At 35.4% G+C, this 21,207-nt stretch overlaps 1 protein-coding gene across 2 annotated transcripts in view; it reads left to right on the top strand.

Annotated features, from left to right (window-relative positions):
- Positions 1-21,207, top strand: part of LOC136034754 (uncharacterized) — a 109,566-nt gene that overhangs the window by 68,156 nt on the left and 20,203 nt on the right. For both annotated transcript variants that reach the window (XM_065716134.1, XM_065716135.1), the window contains exons 12-16: positions 1,863-2,035; positions 2,704-2,920; positions 7,992-8,289; positions 11,247-11,502; positions 18,855-19,164. In XM_065716134.1, the coding sequence (XP_065572206.1) occupies positions 1,863-2,035; positions 2,704-2,920; positions 7,992-8,289; positions 11,247-11,502; positions 18,855-19,164 (1,254 nt within the window). The remainder of the gene's footprint in view (positions 1-1,862; positions 2,036-2,703; positions 2,921-7,991; positions 8,290-11,246; positions 11,503-18,854; positions 19,165-21,207) is intronic.

Below are 21,207 nucleotides of genomic sequence, written 5' to 3' on the forward strand. Positions count from 1 at the left end.
GCTATTTTGGGGGGAAACCAAGACGGATTATAATATATGAAGTGTTAACACTGCTTATATTGTTTTTATGTGATTCAAGGATTAGCAAAATTAGAACTCTTCAATTTGGTCAATTGAAGTCATTATCTTTTTTGTAATATACAAATAAATAAGCTCGGAGAGGAGACTATGAGAGTACTATACGTAGTTGCTGGTAAATATCTGGACTTTTGGTAGCCTTTAACTGGTGCACCTCTCACCCAACAGAAATCCTAATTACGTCACTGCTCGTCACTGCCCAAAAGGAATTTCATGTCAGATGTCAGAAAAACTGGGGGGGGGGGCAGCTGCCCCTGCCATATTTAAACCGGTCACTCTTTTTGAACCTTCTTTTGAAAAAATCAGTAGAAAAACTTTTAGGGATAACTTCCCTAGGAAGATCATTCGAGACCGAAGTGCGACGTCGTATGAAGCTGTTGTTCAAATATTTTGTTTTCGGTGTTCCAGCCTCAAGATAATTGGACTAAGCTATGTGTTTTCATGTCTGCCTTATAGGTCGGAATTAAATGAAAACAAGTAGTTTAAAGTCTCAACTTAAATAATTAGAGCAAAAAATATTGTTAAGATATGGTATCTTTTGATGCCACCCAGTGGTAGATCAAGGGGGGTTTGAGAAGGAGTGGGGAGGATGGCCGCCTATAATTTTTTTTCCGTAAAAACTTCGGACAAATGTGAAAGCAGTGAAATGCAGTATAACAAGAGGAACATTTGCTATATCTTGATCTGCTGTTGATGCTACTACACAGTTACATGTTGTAGAAAAAAAAATATCGCAAGGCAATAACACTAGACAATTTCTCTGTTATTCAAACAGTTCAATAGTGACTCTTGAAAAGGAAAAGAAACTCGAGAAAGCAAGGACTAAACAATTTCCTTAATAAATTTAATCTAAATAGGGCTTAACCAGCTCTATAGCCTGATCCACATCGCAGAAGAAATCCTAATTTGCTTTTACCCCAACCAGATCTGGCGCCAAGATAAGTAAGCAGAGTAAGAGGTTCCTCGTCTGGTATTCCTTAATTGATTCCACTTTGAATAGCTACTGAACAGCGTTTCTTTTTACCCTTACTTTAACCATTAAGTAAATGCAGCCACGCCAACTGGATAGTATTGCACCCTGTATGATGCTCAAGAAACCAATCGATTTTATCGTCATGCCAAAGGATCTAATTGATAGGACTTCTCCAGAGAGAGTCTAGCCTCAATAAGTCTCACCAACTTTAAAGGCTGTAAAAGGTTTATGTTGACGAAGATTTGCAAATAAGTATCCATTGAATAAGCCCTAGTCACTACTAAGCATGCAGTAACTTCGGATGTTGCTAGGATGGGGTTATAAAAAATAGATAAACAAAAAAAAAACATTAGTCACAGAATCTCCAAATCACTGACCTTTGAACATCTATTTGGTGTTCCTGGTAGTTATAAAACAATAAAATATTGAGCTATCACCCGATAACCATTCAGTTAACTGCTGCGCTGCCGAAAGTTTCGAGGGGTGTGAGGCTCCTTGCCAAAACGCCTATTTTTTTTTTTTTTTTTTTTTTTTTTGACACGAAACATGATTAGCTTCTTTACTATATATTACACTAACATTTTGCCAATGAATAATACCGATAAATTAGTATATAATTAGTATATGTCAGTTGCTAAATTTCTCTCAACTTTCTTCACAAAAGTATTATTTAACTGCGGGCCGTGGTTCACTCTTTGCTAGGCTGTACCTGCTACCACAGTCGTGATAAATTGATCGATTTAATTTAGAAATAATAGTACTTTTTTATTTTTTTTTGGGATTTTGATGTTTTCAATAGAGATTTTTGCAGGTCCGAATTGCAGCATTTATACTGCTTATCCTCGGTAATCCTCCAATCCATAGATGGCAGGAGTTTGCTATATCGACGTGGTTTGAAAGAGATATGCAAGTAGCATCCTTTGTATATACGACTTTGAAATCGCTTTCCGCAATGAAAGACCCCGTTCCAGCGATGGTAGAACCGTAAGTACTCACTCTTTGCAAAAAATTAAAAGGTAATTGCGAAATTGCACAAAAGAAATTCATCATAGGTTTTGAGCTAAACGTTATTAGCGCTAAAACTAGCACTCTCTTACTTTTGTTTTTGGAAAATTTTGCTTTAGGGTCTGATTGACTCAACTTTTGAAATCGCAAATTATTTGCTACCAAAAAATATATATAATCTTCTTCATGAAATTTCAATGATCGAGATTTTTGTCGCAATGACGTATCTTAGCTTTTCTAACCTTGGTCGGACATTTGCCCTGTGCTAAGCTCTAATAGCCATAACCACCTTGATTTGACATAAATAATGACTAGAGCGACGGGATTGACTGCTGACTAGTAGAATCATTATGGACATTAGACATAACTCATGTTTAAAGGACATCTAAGAAGGACTCCTCATTAGACATCTAAGCTGAAAGAGTATATGTATCTTCTCAGTTAAGATATCAAAGAGATAAGGTGCTGCTAAGTAAGAGGTTTGAAGGTGTAAATTACAATTACAAACTTTACGTGTTCCATTTTCATCGTTTCATCTTCCTTGTTGTATTTTTTTTCCAATTGCCCATTTTGAAAGGGCTCTGCTCTGTTTTCTCTTTGAAATATCTGTAATTTTTTTAACACTGCTAAAAAAGCAATTTTTTTAGATCTGAGAAAGCTTACGCTGTCCTGTCCATTGCTAGACCAATTCCTTGGAATTTTCATTACTCGAGAAATGTGATTTTGTCTGGCCAAATTCATGCTAATCGGATCGGTGCCACTTTATTCACGGAGATCTTTGGTAGCCAAGAAACTGTACTGCCACGCCACGTTTATACAAGACTAAATTGGTGCCTTGGATCGTTGAGTATGGATTCAGTAGAGGTAAGATGGCTGATGTGTCGCACAAAGGACTTTTTGCTGACTAGCCATAACTGTCTGCTATGTAATCACAAATATGCTGCTGTTTCAGTAGAAATAGTATAAATGATTTGAAAATCTGTTGAATCTACGTTTCATCTAAAAGTAAGGGTCATATTGACGTTAAATCTCCCTTAATTATCATTTTACATCAGTGGACCTAGTAAGCTGCCACTAGGTAAGATATGACAAAATGGATTTCGACATAGTTTTTGAACAAAAACCATAGTTGTTTAAATGATTTGAAATTTATTTGAATCTACTTGTCATCTAAAAGTAAGAGTAAATTGACGTTGAATCCCCACGAATTATCATTTTACATCAGTGGACCTAGTAAGCTTCCACTAGGTAAAATATGACAAAATGAATTTCGACGTAGTTTTTGAACAGAAACCATAGTTTTTCAGTTTAAAAGTGTTTCTATGTGAATAAGTAATAAGTTTGTTAATCCACATACACAAACAAATAAATATGTTAAACAACACTTTCGTGCTGGAGAAAAGCTATGAAGGTTTGCGGTCGCACGAAAGTTCACGTAACTACTTACCTATTAACTCAACTATTTACTTAAACCTCAGCTATCTAATTTAAACTATTATAAATTAACCTAAAATAAATACACTATAACCTATATGTATGAAGAAAAAGATAAATTAATAAATAACTGAATTATAAATGATAATATATAAATAAAAATATAAAAGAAAAGAGAATGGTAATAGGATTCCTGTGTGAAAATACTGTCTCGTTATTTAAGGATGTCAAGGGGATGAAAGAAAATTTTGGTCATAAACATATTTTCTTTGTCTCTGTAATTGAGCCGTGTTAACAAGAATGAAAAAAATAACCATTATAACCAAGATTACTGAAAAAAAGTTAGTAGCAGTAGCGGACACATATTGCCTTTTTGTCAATCGCTCATACCCCTTATCATTTTCTGGAAATTCTAACTTGATATCTTAAGCCATTTCTGAGCTACGTCCTTTTGACAACCTGCATGCACATTGTCTGTTTAGTCCCCCTTCAACACTTCCTGCAACATTCTATGACATCTTTATCTGAATGCGTTGACATTTCTGGACACCGAGGTTCAAAGATGTCCCCTCCCCTTTCTAATAAAAAATGTTATGTGTAAACAATCGTCGAATTGCATAACGTACAGCTCTTGCCCTAAGGGCTGTGATGGTTTTCATCCACAGAGCCATAGTTATAGGAACTTCCAACCATGCCAAACAAAATAGCGATTCCCAAATTTTTGTCGAATGTCTTTGGGAAAAAGCCACGGAGGCACGGAGGGGCCGGTCGCCTTCTAATCACTTTTGACCCATAAAAAGGGCGCTAGAACTTTCAATTTCCATTCGGCTTCAGCTCCTTTCTGAGTTTCAATGCCAACTCCCTCTGTGCGAAATGTATGGTGAAAAATGAGCAATAAATAGATAATACATAGAGTTCACTTCGCTCTTTACTATGATTAAATATAAAAAAACAAGTTTTTTTAAGTACAAGAAAGGAGTGACATTAAAACTTAAAACGAACAGAAATTGTTCCGTATATGAAAGGGTTGAAAGGCGTTGAGGAGGTTCCCCCCCTCAACACCTCGCTCTTTACGCTAAAGTTTGATTCTTTGTTACAACTCTACTTTTTAAAACAATAAAAAATCACACCATCAGATTCAGCGTATCAAAGAACCCTACTGTAGAAGTTTCAAGCTTCAATCTACAAAAATGTGGAATTTTATATTTTTTGCCAAAAGACACATCACGGATGTGTATTTTGTTTTTCAGGGATGATCGAATTGACCCAGTGGTCCTAGAATGTCGCGAGGGCTCATTCTAACGAGAATTAAAAGTTCTAGTGTCCTTTTTAAGTGAACAAAAAATTGGAGGACACCTAGGCCCCCTCCCACGCACATTTTTTCGCCAGTCACAGGATCAAAATTTTGAGATAGCCATTCTGTTCAGCTTAGTCTAAAACCTAATAACTATGTCTTTGGGGACTACTTCATCCCCAAAAGTCCCTGGGGTAGGGGCTGCAAGTTACAAACTTTGACCATTGTTTACATACGCGTTGGCGTGGGGATGGGTTGGGGGAAGGGGGTTACGTGGGAGGATCTTTTCATGGAGTAATTCATCATGGGGAAGAAAATTTCCATGAAATCTTTCCGTGGAGCAATTTTGTCATTCGTTAAGATTCTATGACTTTTAGGGGGGTGTTTTCCCCTATTTTCTAAAATAAGGTAAATTTTCTCAGGCTCTTGACTTTTGATGGGTAAGACTAAACTTGATGAAACTTATATATTTAAAATCAGCATTAAAATGCGATTCTTTTGATGTAACTATTGGTATCAAAATTCCGTTTTTTAGAGTTTCGGTTACTATTGAACCTGGTCGCTCCTTACTACAGTTCGTTACCACGAACTGTTTGATTCTGTCACCTAGCAAATTCCTAGAAATAATTTTTTTTTCTGTAAACTCCCTGAATTTGGTATTCAACAATACTCTTCAAATTTTGAAATAGTGTCATTATTTTCCATGTGAGAATAGAATTCCGCGTGGGAGAATTATGGGAAGGGCTGAATTCCACGGGGAGGGGATTTTCCTTATTTTGAATATGGTTTACATGGCTTTTCTAACTCTTTGAATGTGTAACCAAGATATATTCATTAGACAGTTTATATAAATATAGTGTAAAGGTCAACTATGGTCAATGTGGGATTAACTCCACAGTGGGAAGTATGACGCTTAAATAAAGTCGATGTCCGTGTGTATTGATTCAGTGCATTATTGTGTTTTTAGATTTTTGGAGTCAGTTCCGCACTGAAAGGGATCTGTCAGGAGGGGACCTTCTGTGAGGAGTGGAATTTCCGGGAATTTTTTGAAAATACTTTAAATTTCAAAATTTAGTCTTTTCTAACACGCAAGGGAAATTTCCTTTGAGTAACAGGGGGGAGGAGATCCATGGGGGAGATTTTCAAGGGGAGAATATCTGCGTGGGTATATTTTGTGTGGGAAAGAAAACTTTGGTAGGATGGGGTCTAAAATACCAAGAAATAATTATAAGGGTATCATTTCCACAGTTTTCAAATCAAGTTTGTTGACTAATCTATGGACGCCGGACCCCGCTGGAGGGACGCCGGGACGCCACCTGGGAAGGGGTATGCACTTTGGGAACCAGAAATACATTAAACTATATATAAAATAGGAAAATCATAATTTTCTACATTTAATCTCGATGAAAACAAACCTCCTGTTAGTACTACTCCATTTTCTGTAAAAATTTCTCAGTGACGCCCAGGAACCAAAGGGATTAGATATCAATCTTTAAACCTCTCCTCTCTTCCAAACCTCCGTTTGAATTTATCTGAAAGCTCACTGAGTGTTCAGAAATTTGGACATAAAAACGCACTTTCTAAAGCTTCAAACACGCTCTCCTCCACTTACACAAAGGTGAATAATGGCTGGCGATCGATTAGCTTAAACATCAATTTAAATTATTTTATCAAACTTCTGATGAACCATCTTAGTTCAACAAACCTTTACAATAAATGTCTGTATTAATCGTTTACTTTGTATAGACTACGTGCGTCTTTAGGAACGAATACACCACCACAGGGCATTACTGCGTCTGACACTGTAAAGCTTAATTAACAGGTTTTCACTAAGTTTAAATCGATTGGCCATCTTTGAACTTTCCTTCGGTGGCTCTTGGCACCCTTTGAGCTTGCACCACAAAATGGCAGAAAATACCATTTTCCCGTGGTTCAATCTTTTTTCCCTTAATTAGGCACTATAACTTTTAATTTTCGTTCTAATGTGCCTTCTCTTGGCATTTTATGACTATCGGTTTTATCCAATCACTCCAGGGCGGGGGACAAGCCAAAAAACAACTAAACAAGGATCCATGATCATCCTTCTCGGAAAAAAGCACAAAATTTCGTCTTTTTTTATGGGGATTGAAACATGTACAATAGAGTTTTCTTACATTCTGAGTATGATGGTGCAATTTCCATGAAGATCGGGGAGTGATTTTCGAGGGTATTTTCCCTTTCTTCAAAACTCAGGTGATTTTTTTCAGGATTGCAACTTTGATGGACAACTTTAAACTCATGCATATTATATATTAGGAACCACCATATAAATTTATATACTGTCCAAACTCCATTTATGAGAGGTTCGGTTACTATTACCACCATTCGTTTCTTATTTACAGTTTTTTACAACCAACTATTTGATTTATTTGTAATTAAAATCAAAAACAATGTTGAAACTAATTTATAAGTATACACAAAATAATTTATGTGTAGTATCGGAAAAAATTTGTTTTGTTCCTTATCATCTAAAACTAATGTTTTAAAATATATTATGTTTAAAACAGAGAAAGTTAGATATTACAAAAAAAGAAAACCGCAACAGGAATTCAGAGTAAGAAAAAGGAATAAACCAAAAGGAGATTACGAATTACTAGATTTAATCAAAGGGTTATGATGGTGGCAGTCTTATATTCATTCCTAAAAGGTTCAAAAGATACCAAAACACTGATTGCTGAAAAAAAAATTCCATAATCAAAGCTTCACGAAAAATAAAAATAAATGGACAGCTTTGGTCTGTGCAAAGCCTGATCCCGTAGGATTTCGACTTGGTGTACTTAAGAGCTCCGATAAGAATAATCTTTGCACGGACTTCACGGAAGTGAGGGACTTTGGGGGCAATCTCGAACGGACATTTTTCAACTTGGAGACAGTTTTATGAAAATTAGTTTCAATATCCACAAGCTTATTTAATGAACTCTTAGTCATTTGCCACTGAATAAATAAAATTTTAAGAATGCTAAATATACCGGTTAGACTTTGGATATGACGGTATGCTCTTTGTTTATTATAACCTTTTTTAATGTCAAAATATGTTTTTGAGTAATGTCAACATGATGGAATTTATAATATTTTATCCATATCATCATGTATGATAACTTTATGATACTTATGATACATGTATGATAACTTTAGTAATGCATTTACATTATGAGGGTTTATTTCCAGATGGAATTATATGGTTTACATATGCCTGGTGTTTGGGACAAAATTTCTTCTGTTTTTGCCCCGGCTACAGAACCTATGTCCAGTCGAGACTACACAAGGGACATTATGCACGAAAGAGGATCGGCTCGAGTTGACTTGAATCCCCTCTACGCTGAACTGCGACGAATTCGTGAGCGGCATGAAACTATGTCAGTATCAAGTAACAATGAATCTGAAGGATTCTTGCATTTAGTTCTAATGGAGTCTGTTGCAGCTTTTGTGCCTTTAGATGTTCGATCGGTAGAGTCAACTCTTAGAGGTAAAGGTTTCCATTTGGAGCTTTATTTTTATTTTTAGTCTTTATATACCATCATTCTCGCAAATATTTCAGAAAAGCCTATTCAAGAGGCAATTTGAACTCCAGGTTGGACGACTTCGACACGTACTTTTTGCTACAAGTATGTGTATGTACTTTGTTTATGAGGGAGTGTCAATTAAGTAAGTAAAATAAACATGTTCCAGGAATGTGAAGTTGTCCAAATTCAGGAAGAACGAAATATTTTGGACCGATGTTTAAGGTGGAGTAGAATATTTAGTAGACATAAAAGACTTTGTGAAGAGATGGAGTGAACATGTTCGAATTTAATTTTAAGAAGCCACGTAAGTGATATAAAAGATATTAGGACACAGAAGAAGTTTTTTAGGAATGAAGTAGTATCTGTGATGGATTATGCACGGACTCCAGAAATGAGATAAATTAGAAAATGATACTATGGATATTAGCTAGAATATTAAAAGAGGTGGCTAGATGTAAATAGAAAAATTAATAGTTGAGTGCTTGGAAGAAATTTGGGAATTTTCTCGCTAAGAAGTTGTAGGCTAGTGAATATGATCAGGTTCTTGAAACGTAATGTTAATATACCCCGAATGCGGCTACTTAAATCAGCTTATTTAGAAGCTCTTAAAAATGAGTTTCCAAGTTCATATAACTTGTCTTATCACAGTAGATTCATGCTCTGCTTTTCAATAGGGGTGCTTTCCCAGGGTCCTCGCTCTAGCAAGTTGGGGCGACAGGAATGCTACGTGTCCTTATAAAAAGACCTAGCAGCAAAAATGTTGTTCCGACGCCCTGTGCATTAACAGTAGCTCTGGAGGATCTTATCTTTTTTTCATTATCTCAGACTTCCTGGCCAAACTAGGTAAGGAGGGACGATTCTACAAAATTAGATAAAGGGGTGGCAAAGACGATAGGGAATATGTTACGAGATCAAGAAATGTGGATTGGCAGTTAGAATGAAGCTTTTCTGATTCCTTGCGTCTCTTTACGTCGGTGAAGGAGACTTTGAGGGAAGGACTGCTTTTAAGCTATATGATTGATTTGAAGGCAAATAGTTTAACCCTTGGGGTAAGAAGAAAATATTTAGTGAGGAAGTAAGGGCAGAGAGGTCTTTACTATTGCCTTACGTGTGGAGATATAGATGAGAGTGTGGGCTATGTGATGTGTGAATGTGAACATAAGTGCAAAGGAAACTCCATGAAGAATTTGGATTTGATGAAAGATGGCTTGTTAATATACTGAGTGATTAGAGTCTTGTAAGTGTTGAAGGGTTTGGGCAATTTTTCAGGTTACTTATGGAGCACAGAAACAGATTACCGTAATCAGTATAATATTTCTGTTTAGGCGGTGTGAATTAGTTTTGATTAAATTTTTATCATTTACTGCCATAGTCCTACTGTTCTTAGAGCAATGAAAGTTATTATTATTATTATTCTACTATTCTCTAAATTATTCATAAAATTGTGGTGATTGACAGCAAGCGGATGTTGCCAAGTATATCGCTGATTAGATAGAACAACAAGAATATTATTTAGAGCCTATTTATGGGTACTTGATAGAGTTTTACTGAAATGGGAGATCTAAAAAAAAATTTTAAGGGAATGGAGCAAAGGGCCCGTAGTTTTTTTGTTTTTTGGTAGCAAAGTGTTGTATTTTGATGTCGTATTCTTTTCTCCCGTGTATAATTTCTGGAGGCATACAACTTCCTGTGTACATCTCAGTCCGACTTCTATTTTCTTTATTGAGTAAAATTTTATGATAAATAATCCAAATATAAACAGTTTTTTTTTTAATTCATTTACTACAGTTTATTTTAAATGTGTCTGTGCAAAACAGTTTAAAGAAGTAACAGTAAATTTGGTAAAGAAATAGTTATAACTATTGTTACAGACTTTGAGCTCATACAGTTGATAACTTTATACTTCTTTTTCTGAATTCAAACTTCATGTGGATGGAGAAGCTCTTGTTCCCACTAGAATGGATGGATTTTTTATAAATGCATAAATCTGTAAACACATTTGTTGAATAAGTAGTTAAAACCAATACGTAAAATTTTGAACGAAAATATAGTAAGAAGTAACAGCGTTTTTTTGTCTTTCTTGTATATACGCGATGACAGCTTCTAAGCTTCGCTGCTAAGCGTCTCGGCTTTTAAATTCGGAAAAAACTACTAACAACTGATCAGAAATTAGAAGAATGTACTCTTAATGAAAAATAGTCACTCTTCTAATTTTCAGTAGTACACGTACATTGAATTTATTGAAAAAAATACCAATGAATTCCAAGAACCTCGGTGAATTACACAAACAAAAAACAAATCCTTAAACATAGAATAGAATATATTTTATTCACTACAATAGCTACTAACTAACAATGAGCATGTCATGACACAAAAAAGACCCAAAACAGAGATAAAAAATAAAATAAATTAAGGCAGCAAGTGTTGCTTCAAGCTCAATAAATTCAAATGAATCAATAAAAAAAATAAACATAAAATTGATATAAGTCGAGAATCAATTTTCACAGTTAAATAAACATAGTCTTCCCTAAGTCTCTGTGAGGCTCTGTGGCCAGGGAAAAAACAGGGGAGAAACAAAACTAAAACAAATAAACAAATATAATTCATCAAACATTTTTTGACTAATAAACTCCCATCACCAACCAAACCCCCAGAAAAAAAAATCTAAGTTAGGCAAGGGAGTAATACATGATTCAACCCACACAAACAAACTACGGAATAAAGTGATATTCCGTTTTTAATCTAACGCATATTTCTGGTTTTTCGCTTTATATTTAAGGGAACCGACAGACCGAACTCATCTGTGTTCTTATTTTGTATTCCACAATGCCTGAAATTTTTTCGGAAAGAAAAAGAGCAAGCAGACGAAGTTTCCTGAGCCCAGGGCTGACGTTTTTTGCTTGAGAGTTTACTTTTTTAGGTATGATGTCAGCAAACAGGGCGCTTGCAGCTAGACTACCAGTAAGCATGACAAAATGGATGCCTTTAATGGATCTTGAAGTGATTATTCCTGATCCTCTCGGTTTTGCTGTGACTGTTAGAACAAAGGCACATAGTTTATTATCACTAAGAGGTCACCTTGCTAGCAGTATTGGAGCTCAGCCGGAAGCTTATGCCTTGCCCAACTGGAGCACCTCAACTAATAGTTTTAATCTTGATGTGGATGTAAACCCAACGTAAGTTAAGAGAATTCTAGGCATTAAAAAAATACCAAACTAATCTTCAATATATCCTAAAGAAACAATGAACATACCTTAGTGATCATTAGGTTTAGCTTCTAAAATATTTTAGCCTTGACTTAGATTGGTTAAGGAATGATAAATATTAACACTAAAAGCCTTTATGGACCATGTTTAATACAACAACACAACAGCATAGAGATATTATAAAGGCTTATAAAATGAAGTTTAACTGCATTTAGTTCATAATTTTTTCCTTTTCTTTTCTAAATTAGTATTCTTAAAGAAACTGTACCCTCTGTGGTTACGCTTTCACCCACAGACGTCAAAGAATATATTTAATTTTTATTCAGACCCATGTTTCTTTTTTAATCTATTTTCAATTTAGTTTCTTTATGTTTCTTTATTTTTGTTCAATTCATTTCAATTTAGTAAACGAGATCATACAGAAATAGGGAGCCTTTGACAGTCTTTTTTCTGCAAGAAAATTATTTTAACTCAAATAGAGCTCAAACACACTCAGGTTTTTTTTTACATCAGATCTATTTATGCATATTTAAAACTATTACAGAAATCTATTTAGGTTTATTTAGATCTATTCCTGTGATGTATTTAGATCTTTCAGATTGGAAGCCTCGAAATTTCTGAGGACATATTGCTGTTTCTGGAAACTTGCATCTTAAAAAGTTTGTTAAAGGTGAAATTACTGGGAAATGAGTCCACTCTCAAATTCCTACCATCACCCTTTCTCCACGAAGTGGTCTGGGAAAATAAATAGGTGATTAATTAATAACATACTATGAAATGAATAATTTTTATTTACAGGAACTGGAAAGCTTCATTTGATTGCTTTCATTTGATTCTCTATTTATTTACGATACTATTTTAAAAAAAACTTTTTCCACAAAATAAGTTTTTCAAAGAAAAGTAAAGAGCTACATTAAACAAAAAATGAGCAGAAATGAACTCAAATAACCTTCCATGTGTAAAGCTACCACAAGTCACCATAAATAAATAAAACGAATAAAAATACAATAAATATGCGAGTCAAACTCAAAACAAGTAAAAATTTACATGAGTAGGGTTGACAACTCCCGTGTCTTGTCAAGACTAGAACATAGTTTGCAGTTTACTGAAAACAAAATATATAAAAAATGTTTTCACTTTTTTTATTTGAATAAATAAAAAATTATTAAGACATTAAGAAATAAATATAGAATATGTGACAGAATAACTGACAATTCACGGTCAATTAGTTTTTTTTCAATATACATGAAACCTGCATTCATGTAGTTTTTTCATTTAATTGGATTTAATCCCCCTAGCCCTCCCTAACAGTTTCCCCTTAATACCCTTTATCGTCATTAGTTCAGTAACTGTAGCGGTAGTATTAGTAGTGTATACATAGTGCCTTCTGGATAGTTCAAAATCCACCACAACTTAACCTTAAAGGTCTGACTTGATAATACAAGCCATTCTTGAGATGTTGCTTTGTCACCTTTTTGAAAATCTAAATACTCAGATTTCATTTTGGTTTTGTTATTCGCCTAAATATTCCTAGAAAGCTTCACCTTAATACCCTTAGCTTGCGTAGTAGCAATAGATATAGTAGCAGTATTAGCATTAGTAGCAGTATGCGTATAGCACCTTTGCTTTTTTCAACATCCCCTTAACACATGTTGAAAGTTTCAACTTAATATCATCAACCGTTCCAAAAGTATTGCTGATACATCCTCTTGGCAACCTCTGTGGGCATAGTGTGTTCCGATTTAGTTCACTATAGTTTCAATATTCCCCAAATTTTTCGCCTTAACACCCTTAGCTTAATTAGCAATAGTAGTAGTACCAGCAGTGATAGTAGTAGCAGTAAAATTAATAGCAGTAGCCTTAGCCTTAACAGAAGGATTTATTCACACGAAACTCCTATTGGGCCATTCGCTATTTAATTAGTCACAAAACTAAAAATAAAGATTTTTTGAAGGTTGATGGGGCTTATTATTAATCAAAACCTACGTGTATTTTCGGATATTTTACCAAAATATCAGGAAATATCCTTCGATCCCCTTGCACATTCAGCCATCAGTCTTGGTCTCTTATCCATTGTATGCTCGTGTCCAGATTTTTTATTTTTATCCATTTTGAACTTTTAGCTACAAGGCTAATTTTCAATATGTCATTGTGAATAGACAAATAGCTATAACTATGTTACCGCGTTTATGAAACGTGTTGAAGATACCAGTTTTATCTTCAACAGGTGTTTCTATTTTCGTGAAATAAGGGAAAGTTCCATGTTCGTAGAAAAATCTTTGCAGCTATCAAAGATTTTTATGCCAATTTTGCAGATATATACTGAACCGGCAAAGGAAAACAATTTTTGTTCGTTTTATGTTTCAATTCTTTACATTAGTTGGAAAGCTTTTCTTTTTGTTGTTATTTGAGTAAATCGCCCATAAATAATTGACCAAATTGACAAGTTCACCTAAAAAAAAGCAGTAAAAAAAGAAAAAAACGGAATGCGAATGAGGGCGCCAGAAAAAACTCTAAGGGGGCCTAAGCCCCCCCTGGCACCCCTCCACCCTGGATCTGTCTCTGACATAGTTTGCTTTTATTGTGGTCGAAATCCCTCTCAACATTTCCTTAAAGTTTCACTTTATGCTATGAGCCTTTTTGGAGACCCAGGATGAAACATGCCATTTTTCCCAATAAAGAACCATATTTGTTAACAATAGGCAACTTGAATAACTTACAGCCCTTGTGTTGGGGGCTACGAGGAATATTATCAAACCATGGGCAGAGGTTTTTTTTTACCTGTAGAACATTTTGAACAAAGTATCTAGCTCACAATTTTTATCAGATGTGTTTGGAAAAAAAAGGGAATGATGTCCGATCACTTTTGACTCTTAAAAAGGGCACTAGAACTTCCTATTTCCTATCCAATGAGCCCCCTCAGAAGTTTATATGACCACTCCTTCCATCTGAAATGCCTCTGAGGAATAAAATAATACATTGTTGCCTTATCGTTCTTACCATAGGCAACGCTAGAGCGTTGTCTCTTACTATTATTTTTGTTTTCTTTTTGCTCTATAGACTTCTACCAATATTTCATCACTTCTTAGTGCTTCATAGTTTTTAATTTCTTTATTGCTGTCTATTTGACAAATTTTATAGTCTTTCCCCGGGGATTGCGGGGGGCTCGCCATCCTTGGAGGCATAATTGTTAGATCTTTTGTTTTTGTTTTAATAAAATGACTTTCCGAAACTCCAGTCACTGTTAATAGAAGCTTCTGAAAAGGCAAAGGGGGAGGATGGCTGGTTGCACTCCAATCTCTCTTATCATCCTCTTGAAAGTTCTTAGAAAGTTTCAACTTAATATCCTTAGCTGTTCCTTAGATATTTCCTCTGCGCTCTTTATACGACCATCCTGCATATTATGTTTAGATTTTGTTTAACGTCCCTCTCAACGTCTCAACATATGTCGAAATGTCTTAATATCCTTAGCCTTTCTAAAGACTTGGATCAAACATGCCCGCTTGTCCTAATAGCCAACCTTTTATATAAATAATGGGCTACTTAAATAACTGGCAACACTTATCCAGTGGCTGTATGGTATTATGCCATCTTCAGAGGTATAATTATTTGACCATCGGACTATTTTGAACAAGATGGCTATATCAAAATTCTTCCCTGATATCTATGGGGAGGGGGGCAAAAAAGAATATGGGAGGGGCGCTGGTTGCCCTTCGACTGCTTTTCAACATTCCCATTTACATACTTCGAAAGTTTAAACTTGATACCCACAGCTATTTTTAAGATATTACGACAAGCATTTTTGATAAACTTGATGCACGCGTCTTTCAATTTAGTTTAACAAGCCCCGCCACATCCCCTGAAGTTCATCTTTATACCCTTATCCTTATCGAAAATATCCAGAATGAAAAATCCAGAATCAAGACAGGAATGGCCTTCTAATCTTAAATAACAGCATATTTAAATGACAGCATACTTATATTAAACTGACAATGCGCATTCATTTGTATTGGTTTTCAATAAAGTTCAAATCATGTTCCGGTCTTGAGAAGGCATGTGGGTTGTCAACCATACTCATGTTAATTTCTGCTCGTTTTAAGTTTGACTCGGTTATTTATTGTAATTTCTGTTCGTTCCGGGTTTCATTTATTTATTGAATGTGACTTGTGGTGGTTTGAATTGTATGAGAAGAACTAGTAATAGTAGTAACCCTGAAAGTTTCAACTTAATACCCTCAGTCGTTCTTGTTATATTGCTGACTTGTCTTATTGGTGGTCAGCATACGCAAAGTGCCTTTTAATACAGTTTTAAAGCAACATTTAGTTTTAAAGATTGATGGATAAGTTGCATAACTTTGGGGGAGTCTTGACATACTTAATATCCCTAAAGACATAGTTATTAGACAGTTCAGCTTTGCTGAACAAAATGGCTGTCTCAAAATCTTGATTTGAAATGTTTGAAAAATTATGGGCTAAGGAGGAGGGCTGCTTGCCCTCCAGTCACTTTTGGCTCGTAATAAGGGCGCTAGAATGTTTAATTGCAATCGAATTAGCTCCTTTAAAAGTTCAGCTATGATAGAGCAGTGCTGCCTATAATATTGCTAATATGCCCTTTTGAAAACCTGCCTACATATAGTATTTCGTTTGATTGAAACTCCCCTTAAGCTTTCCCTAAAAGTGTCGCTTTAATACCCTTATTGTCGCTAGATATAGCAACCGTAGAAGCAGCACTAAAAGTATACACATAGTTTCTTCTGGCTAGTTCAAAATCCACCACAACTTACCCTTATCATTTCCTGAAAGTTCCAAATCAATATAATTAGTCATTCGTGAGTTACGCCCATTTGACAACCTGTATGCACATAACGTGTATTGATCTAGTTCAACACTCTCCTTAACATTCTCTGAAAGACTCACCTGGATGCTGTTCATCTTTTTGGAAAGCAGAAGCCAAACATGCCGACATGCCGACTTTTCTCAACAACATATACTATATGTAAAGGATGGACGAATTGCCTTACTTACAGCCCCTGCTCTGATGACTGTAGGGAGGTTGACTTCCCCAAAGATATCACTAATGGACCTTCCAATAATACTGAACAAAACATTTTTTTTTTTATAATTTTGATTGGATGTGTCTTGGGAAATCATTGGCTAGGGGCTGGTTTCCCTTTTAAAAAGAGAACTAGAACTTCCGATTTCCAATCAAGTGAGCCCCGTCCGAAATTTATCCGACTCTCTGTTCCATAAGAACCTTATATGCCCTGGGGCAAAACTTACAACCCTTTCTCCTGGGTTCTGGGGGTTTTTTGTCCACTCTGGAGGCATTCTTATATGTTCTTTGGTCTGTTTTGAACATTGGATATCCCACAATTTTGATCTGATGTTTTTGGGCAAAAGAGGACATCGGGGGAGGGGGCTAGTTATTCTCCTATTTCTCTTTGGCTCTTTAAAGGGAACAAGATATTTCGCTTTCTAATTAAATGTCTTTCCTCTAAACTTTATATGACCACCCCTTCATAAAAGGAGTGGGCCTGGGGGAGGAGGGGTACCCTCCAATTAATTTTGACTCTCAAAAACGGTACTAAAACCTCCAATTTCCAATCAAATAAGACCCATATAAAGTTTGTACGACTAACCGTTCCGTAAAAACCTTATATGCCCCGGGGCATTTCTTAAAACTCTTACCCCTAACTCTGAGGGGAGGGTTGTGTCCACTCTGGAGACATTGTTATATGTTATTTTTATCTATTTTGAACAAAAAGGCTATCTCACAATTTCGATCAGACGTGTTTGGGGAAGAGAGGGCGTCAACGGGGGGAGTGGGAGGTGCTAGTTGCACTCCTTTGACTTTTGAATCTTAAGAGGAACAGGAACTTTTAATTTCCAGTGAAATGAGCCTGCTCGAAATTTTTTATGACCATTCGTTTCATAAAACATTATAAGCCCCCGGGGCACAACATACAACCCTTATCCCTAGACTTTGGGGGGGTCGCTTCAACGCCGAGGGCTTTATTACATGACCTTTGGACTATTTTTTGAATGAAACAGCTATCTCAAAATTTCTATCGGATGCATTTGAAGAAAACAGGATGCGGGGGGACTAGTTGACCTACGACCACTTTGACTCTTAAAAAGAGCACTACAACTTCTGATCTCCAACTTAATGAGCCCTGAAGTCTATACGACAATTCCTTCTATAAAAACCTTTTATGCCCCCTGGGCATAACTGATAACCCTTGCCCTGAGGGCTCTGGAGGGGGGTCGTCATCTTCAAATCCATAATTACTGGACCTTTTCAATTATACTGAACGAAATGGCTACCTAAAATTGTTGGTTGGATGTGTTTGGGGAAATGACGGGAGTGGGTTAATTTCCAGTCGAATGAGCCCATTTCGAAGTTTCTACGACAACTTCTATACAAAGTACGTTGCTTAAAAGTTTCAACAAAAAAACATTTTGACCGTATCGCTTTTTACTTAGGCAGTGCTATTGTGCTGCCTATGATTAAGAAGTGATGCACCGGCTTTTAACGAGATAGAGTCTGCAGATTTCTCTGTGTAGAGGGGAGGTCTGAAGCCTTAAAAGTGCATTTTTAACCCTAATATTCTGTCAGAGGTCCTTTGGATTAATCTAAAGGGGGAATTCTTACTTAGGGTTTGATTTTTGTGAAATGTTTCTAGAATAGACATTATGAGCGGGTTCTAAGGAAAAGATCTTCCTTGTTATTGTGAAAGATATTTAAGTTAGAAACCCTAAGATTGAGAGTGGTCCAAATAACCACCACAATCTTGTCAAAATCTAAGTTGTCCACCTAGGCCTGGTGTTAAGGTGTTACAGCAAATACACTTAATTGAGCTTATTCATTTTAAAGTATTCTGATAAAACAAATTGACTACATTCTAAATAAATTTTGCTATCATTAAACAATCTCAACTTAAGCGTAATCATTAGGGGATCGAGTGGGTTGCAGTCCCTTTTGATCGATTTTTTCGTATATACTCATCTTTTATAGTTATGATGCTGAAAAACGTAAGTGTGATATAATCATATAATGCTTTTTAACAAGAGACAAGAGTTAGGGTAAGAGCCAGGTTTTTAAAAAAGGAGAAGAAAGAATCTCCATTCACCTTAAATGAATATTTCAGTAGCCAAATTTCCCATGAAGTCACGTCTCCTTTTGCTATTTTTGGTAGGGGTGAAGCTCTTTAGTGATGCACTCATAGATATCATTATAGATAAGAAATAATTCTTTGTTTTTCTTTTTATTTCTTTTTTAGTTCCCTATGTTGATATCAACTAATTCAAAAAAAATTGTTTTAGGGTTATAGCTAAAGTTGTATCCAAAATCAGTATTAATGCTGGATTTACAATGGTAAAGGCTACATCTGGCGTAGATACTCATTCAATGATCTCTCTTCCGGGACATTTTTCTCTTCGAGTGGATATGTCCAATTTTGGAGTTGCTCTTGCCTGGAACGCTGCTGCTACTACCCCAGAGGGTGTCGATAAAACATTATTTCATTTCCATGTGCGCCCTTTTACTGGAATGCAATCAGTCCATGATCTGTCCCCTGTGACTAGTGTGCAAGTTAGTACAGAAATCCTTGCACTTGGAGAAACGCTTCACGAGGTAAAATAATGTTTTTTATTTCTCGTTATTTTTTTTTTTAGGAACATCAAAGATATAATGCTGGAGCCACGAGCCATACTCAAAAATTTAATCTTAAAAAACCAGGTTTTTGATTAATTTTGTATAGCAATTGCTAGCATAGCGTCAAATTTGGCCATAGCTGAACGCGATACAAAAGCCTAGAATTTATTTCGCGACTCATTATCTCAAGTTAAAATAGACAAATACCAGTTACAATCTATTTTTAACGATTAGGTAAGGTTAGAAAAAGCCAAAATCCTCATATTACTATGAAAGCCAATGGAAGTGTTAAAAAAAGAAATAAGTCATAGCCAGAAAAAAAATAAAAGAATTTTTTGATTCTAACGGCAAATTTGATTAGAATTATAGATGATGTAAGGAGCAACAAAATATTGACATAATTGACAAGATTCTCGTAGCCCGTCAGATGCTTAACTTTTTCAGAAAAAAAGAAGAATAAGAAAAAAGACACATTACTGCTTCCCAAGCGAAAAAGTAATTTTCGCTGTTTTTCAAGATAGGCAACTATAATTCTCCTATACAGGATTCTTGGCTATGGTGAATTTTCCATTTGTATTTGACACCATTTTTGGGGGGGGATACTCTAGGAAATTTTTCTTAGGAAACGGATTTATTTTCGCAATAAGCTTCTATCGTTAGGAATAATCGAAATAGTAGTTACCCATTCTGAATCAGATTCAAATGGAGATTCTTCCTCACTTAGCGGTTTATTCTTTTTTCAAAATGTGTTTTTAAATATTGGTTATTATATATTACTTCGGTTACTTCGCTTATTGCTAAGTTGTTGGGCATGCCGCAACCATGATGCCTTGAATACTGAAATTTTCAAAATCCACACAAATTAAAATTTCTTTATCGTCCTTAAGTTTCAGATTAATTTTATTTCAGGATAGCCATATGTAACTTGGATCTTTTTGGAACTTTTTGTGGTGTTTTGCTTTTCGTAAATCTTGTAGTAATCCCTGCCTTTACAAAAATATTCTTGTGTTCATCGATGCTTTTTGGGATAATTAACAGCAAAAACAATTGCGTTAGAAAAACGAAGTCAATAGCTTAAAGGTATTGAACTGGGTACAAAAGTTTTTCTAGGTATCAGTTCCGATATAAGTAGTGACGCCATAAGCACTTCCAGCACGCCCATAGGGGCTATATTACCGGAGTTACCAATCCCTAGACGCTATTACGAACACCTGTACGAGTACCTAATGTAGTAATAGAAATTACAAGGGGTCGTCGGCGAACCCTAGAATGGGACGAGATGTTTGCAAGATATGTAACGAATGAATAAATTTTCAAATGGGGATAAATCTATTTCTTATACAGTGAGAAATCAGGTACAAAAGTCCAGATATTTCGATCACATATAAACCGATCGTCATCAGTAGAATTACTAAAATAATATTATTGAAACTAGAATATTTATACGCTAGACTATTTTCAGAGAGCATAAGGTGCTGCATTTACGCATAAATGCAAGATATGTAATATCTTTGAGCAAATTCAAGTTGGAAGAGCAGTTATGTTTTGCGGCAAAAGTGAATATAATGTACATAAAAATATTACAAGACGGATTAAATGCATTATTGAAATATTTGAAGGCAATGATCTGAATGTATATAAAAAAGGAACGAATTTGTTACTATTATATTTGAATGTTTTTCTCGTTGGATATTGTACATGCGATGCGAAGGTAGAAAGAATCTTCATTTTTTGCTTGTCTATAATTGGCAGTGAGAGAGTCAGGATTAAAAATGAATAAATTGGACAGACAGAAAATTATAGGAAATCTTGTTACTTTGGGAAAATGATAATTTTAAATGATTATTTTCAAAGATTTTCGTTGCAGAAGCGAATCTTCACTCATAGAATGATTGACAATATAGTGAAAAATGGGTCTCCACCTTTGGACATTTCGTTGAGACTTATGTGTCATGGCCGCAAAGCATTTAATCAATTTATTGACACACTAATCGAAACGAAACAAAATGATATTGCACATTT

This window comes from Artemia franciscana, chromosome 13, assembly GCF_032884065.1.
Source record: "Artemia franciscana chromosome 13, ASM3288406v1, whole genome shotgun sequence".
NCBI lineage: Eukaryota > Metazoa > Arthropoda > Branchiopoda > Anostraca > Artemiidae > Artemia > Artemia franciscana.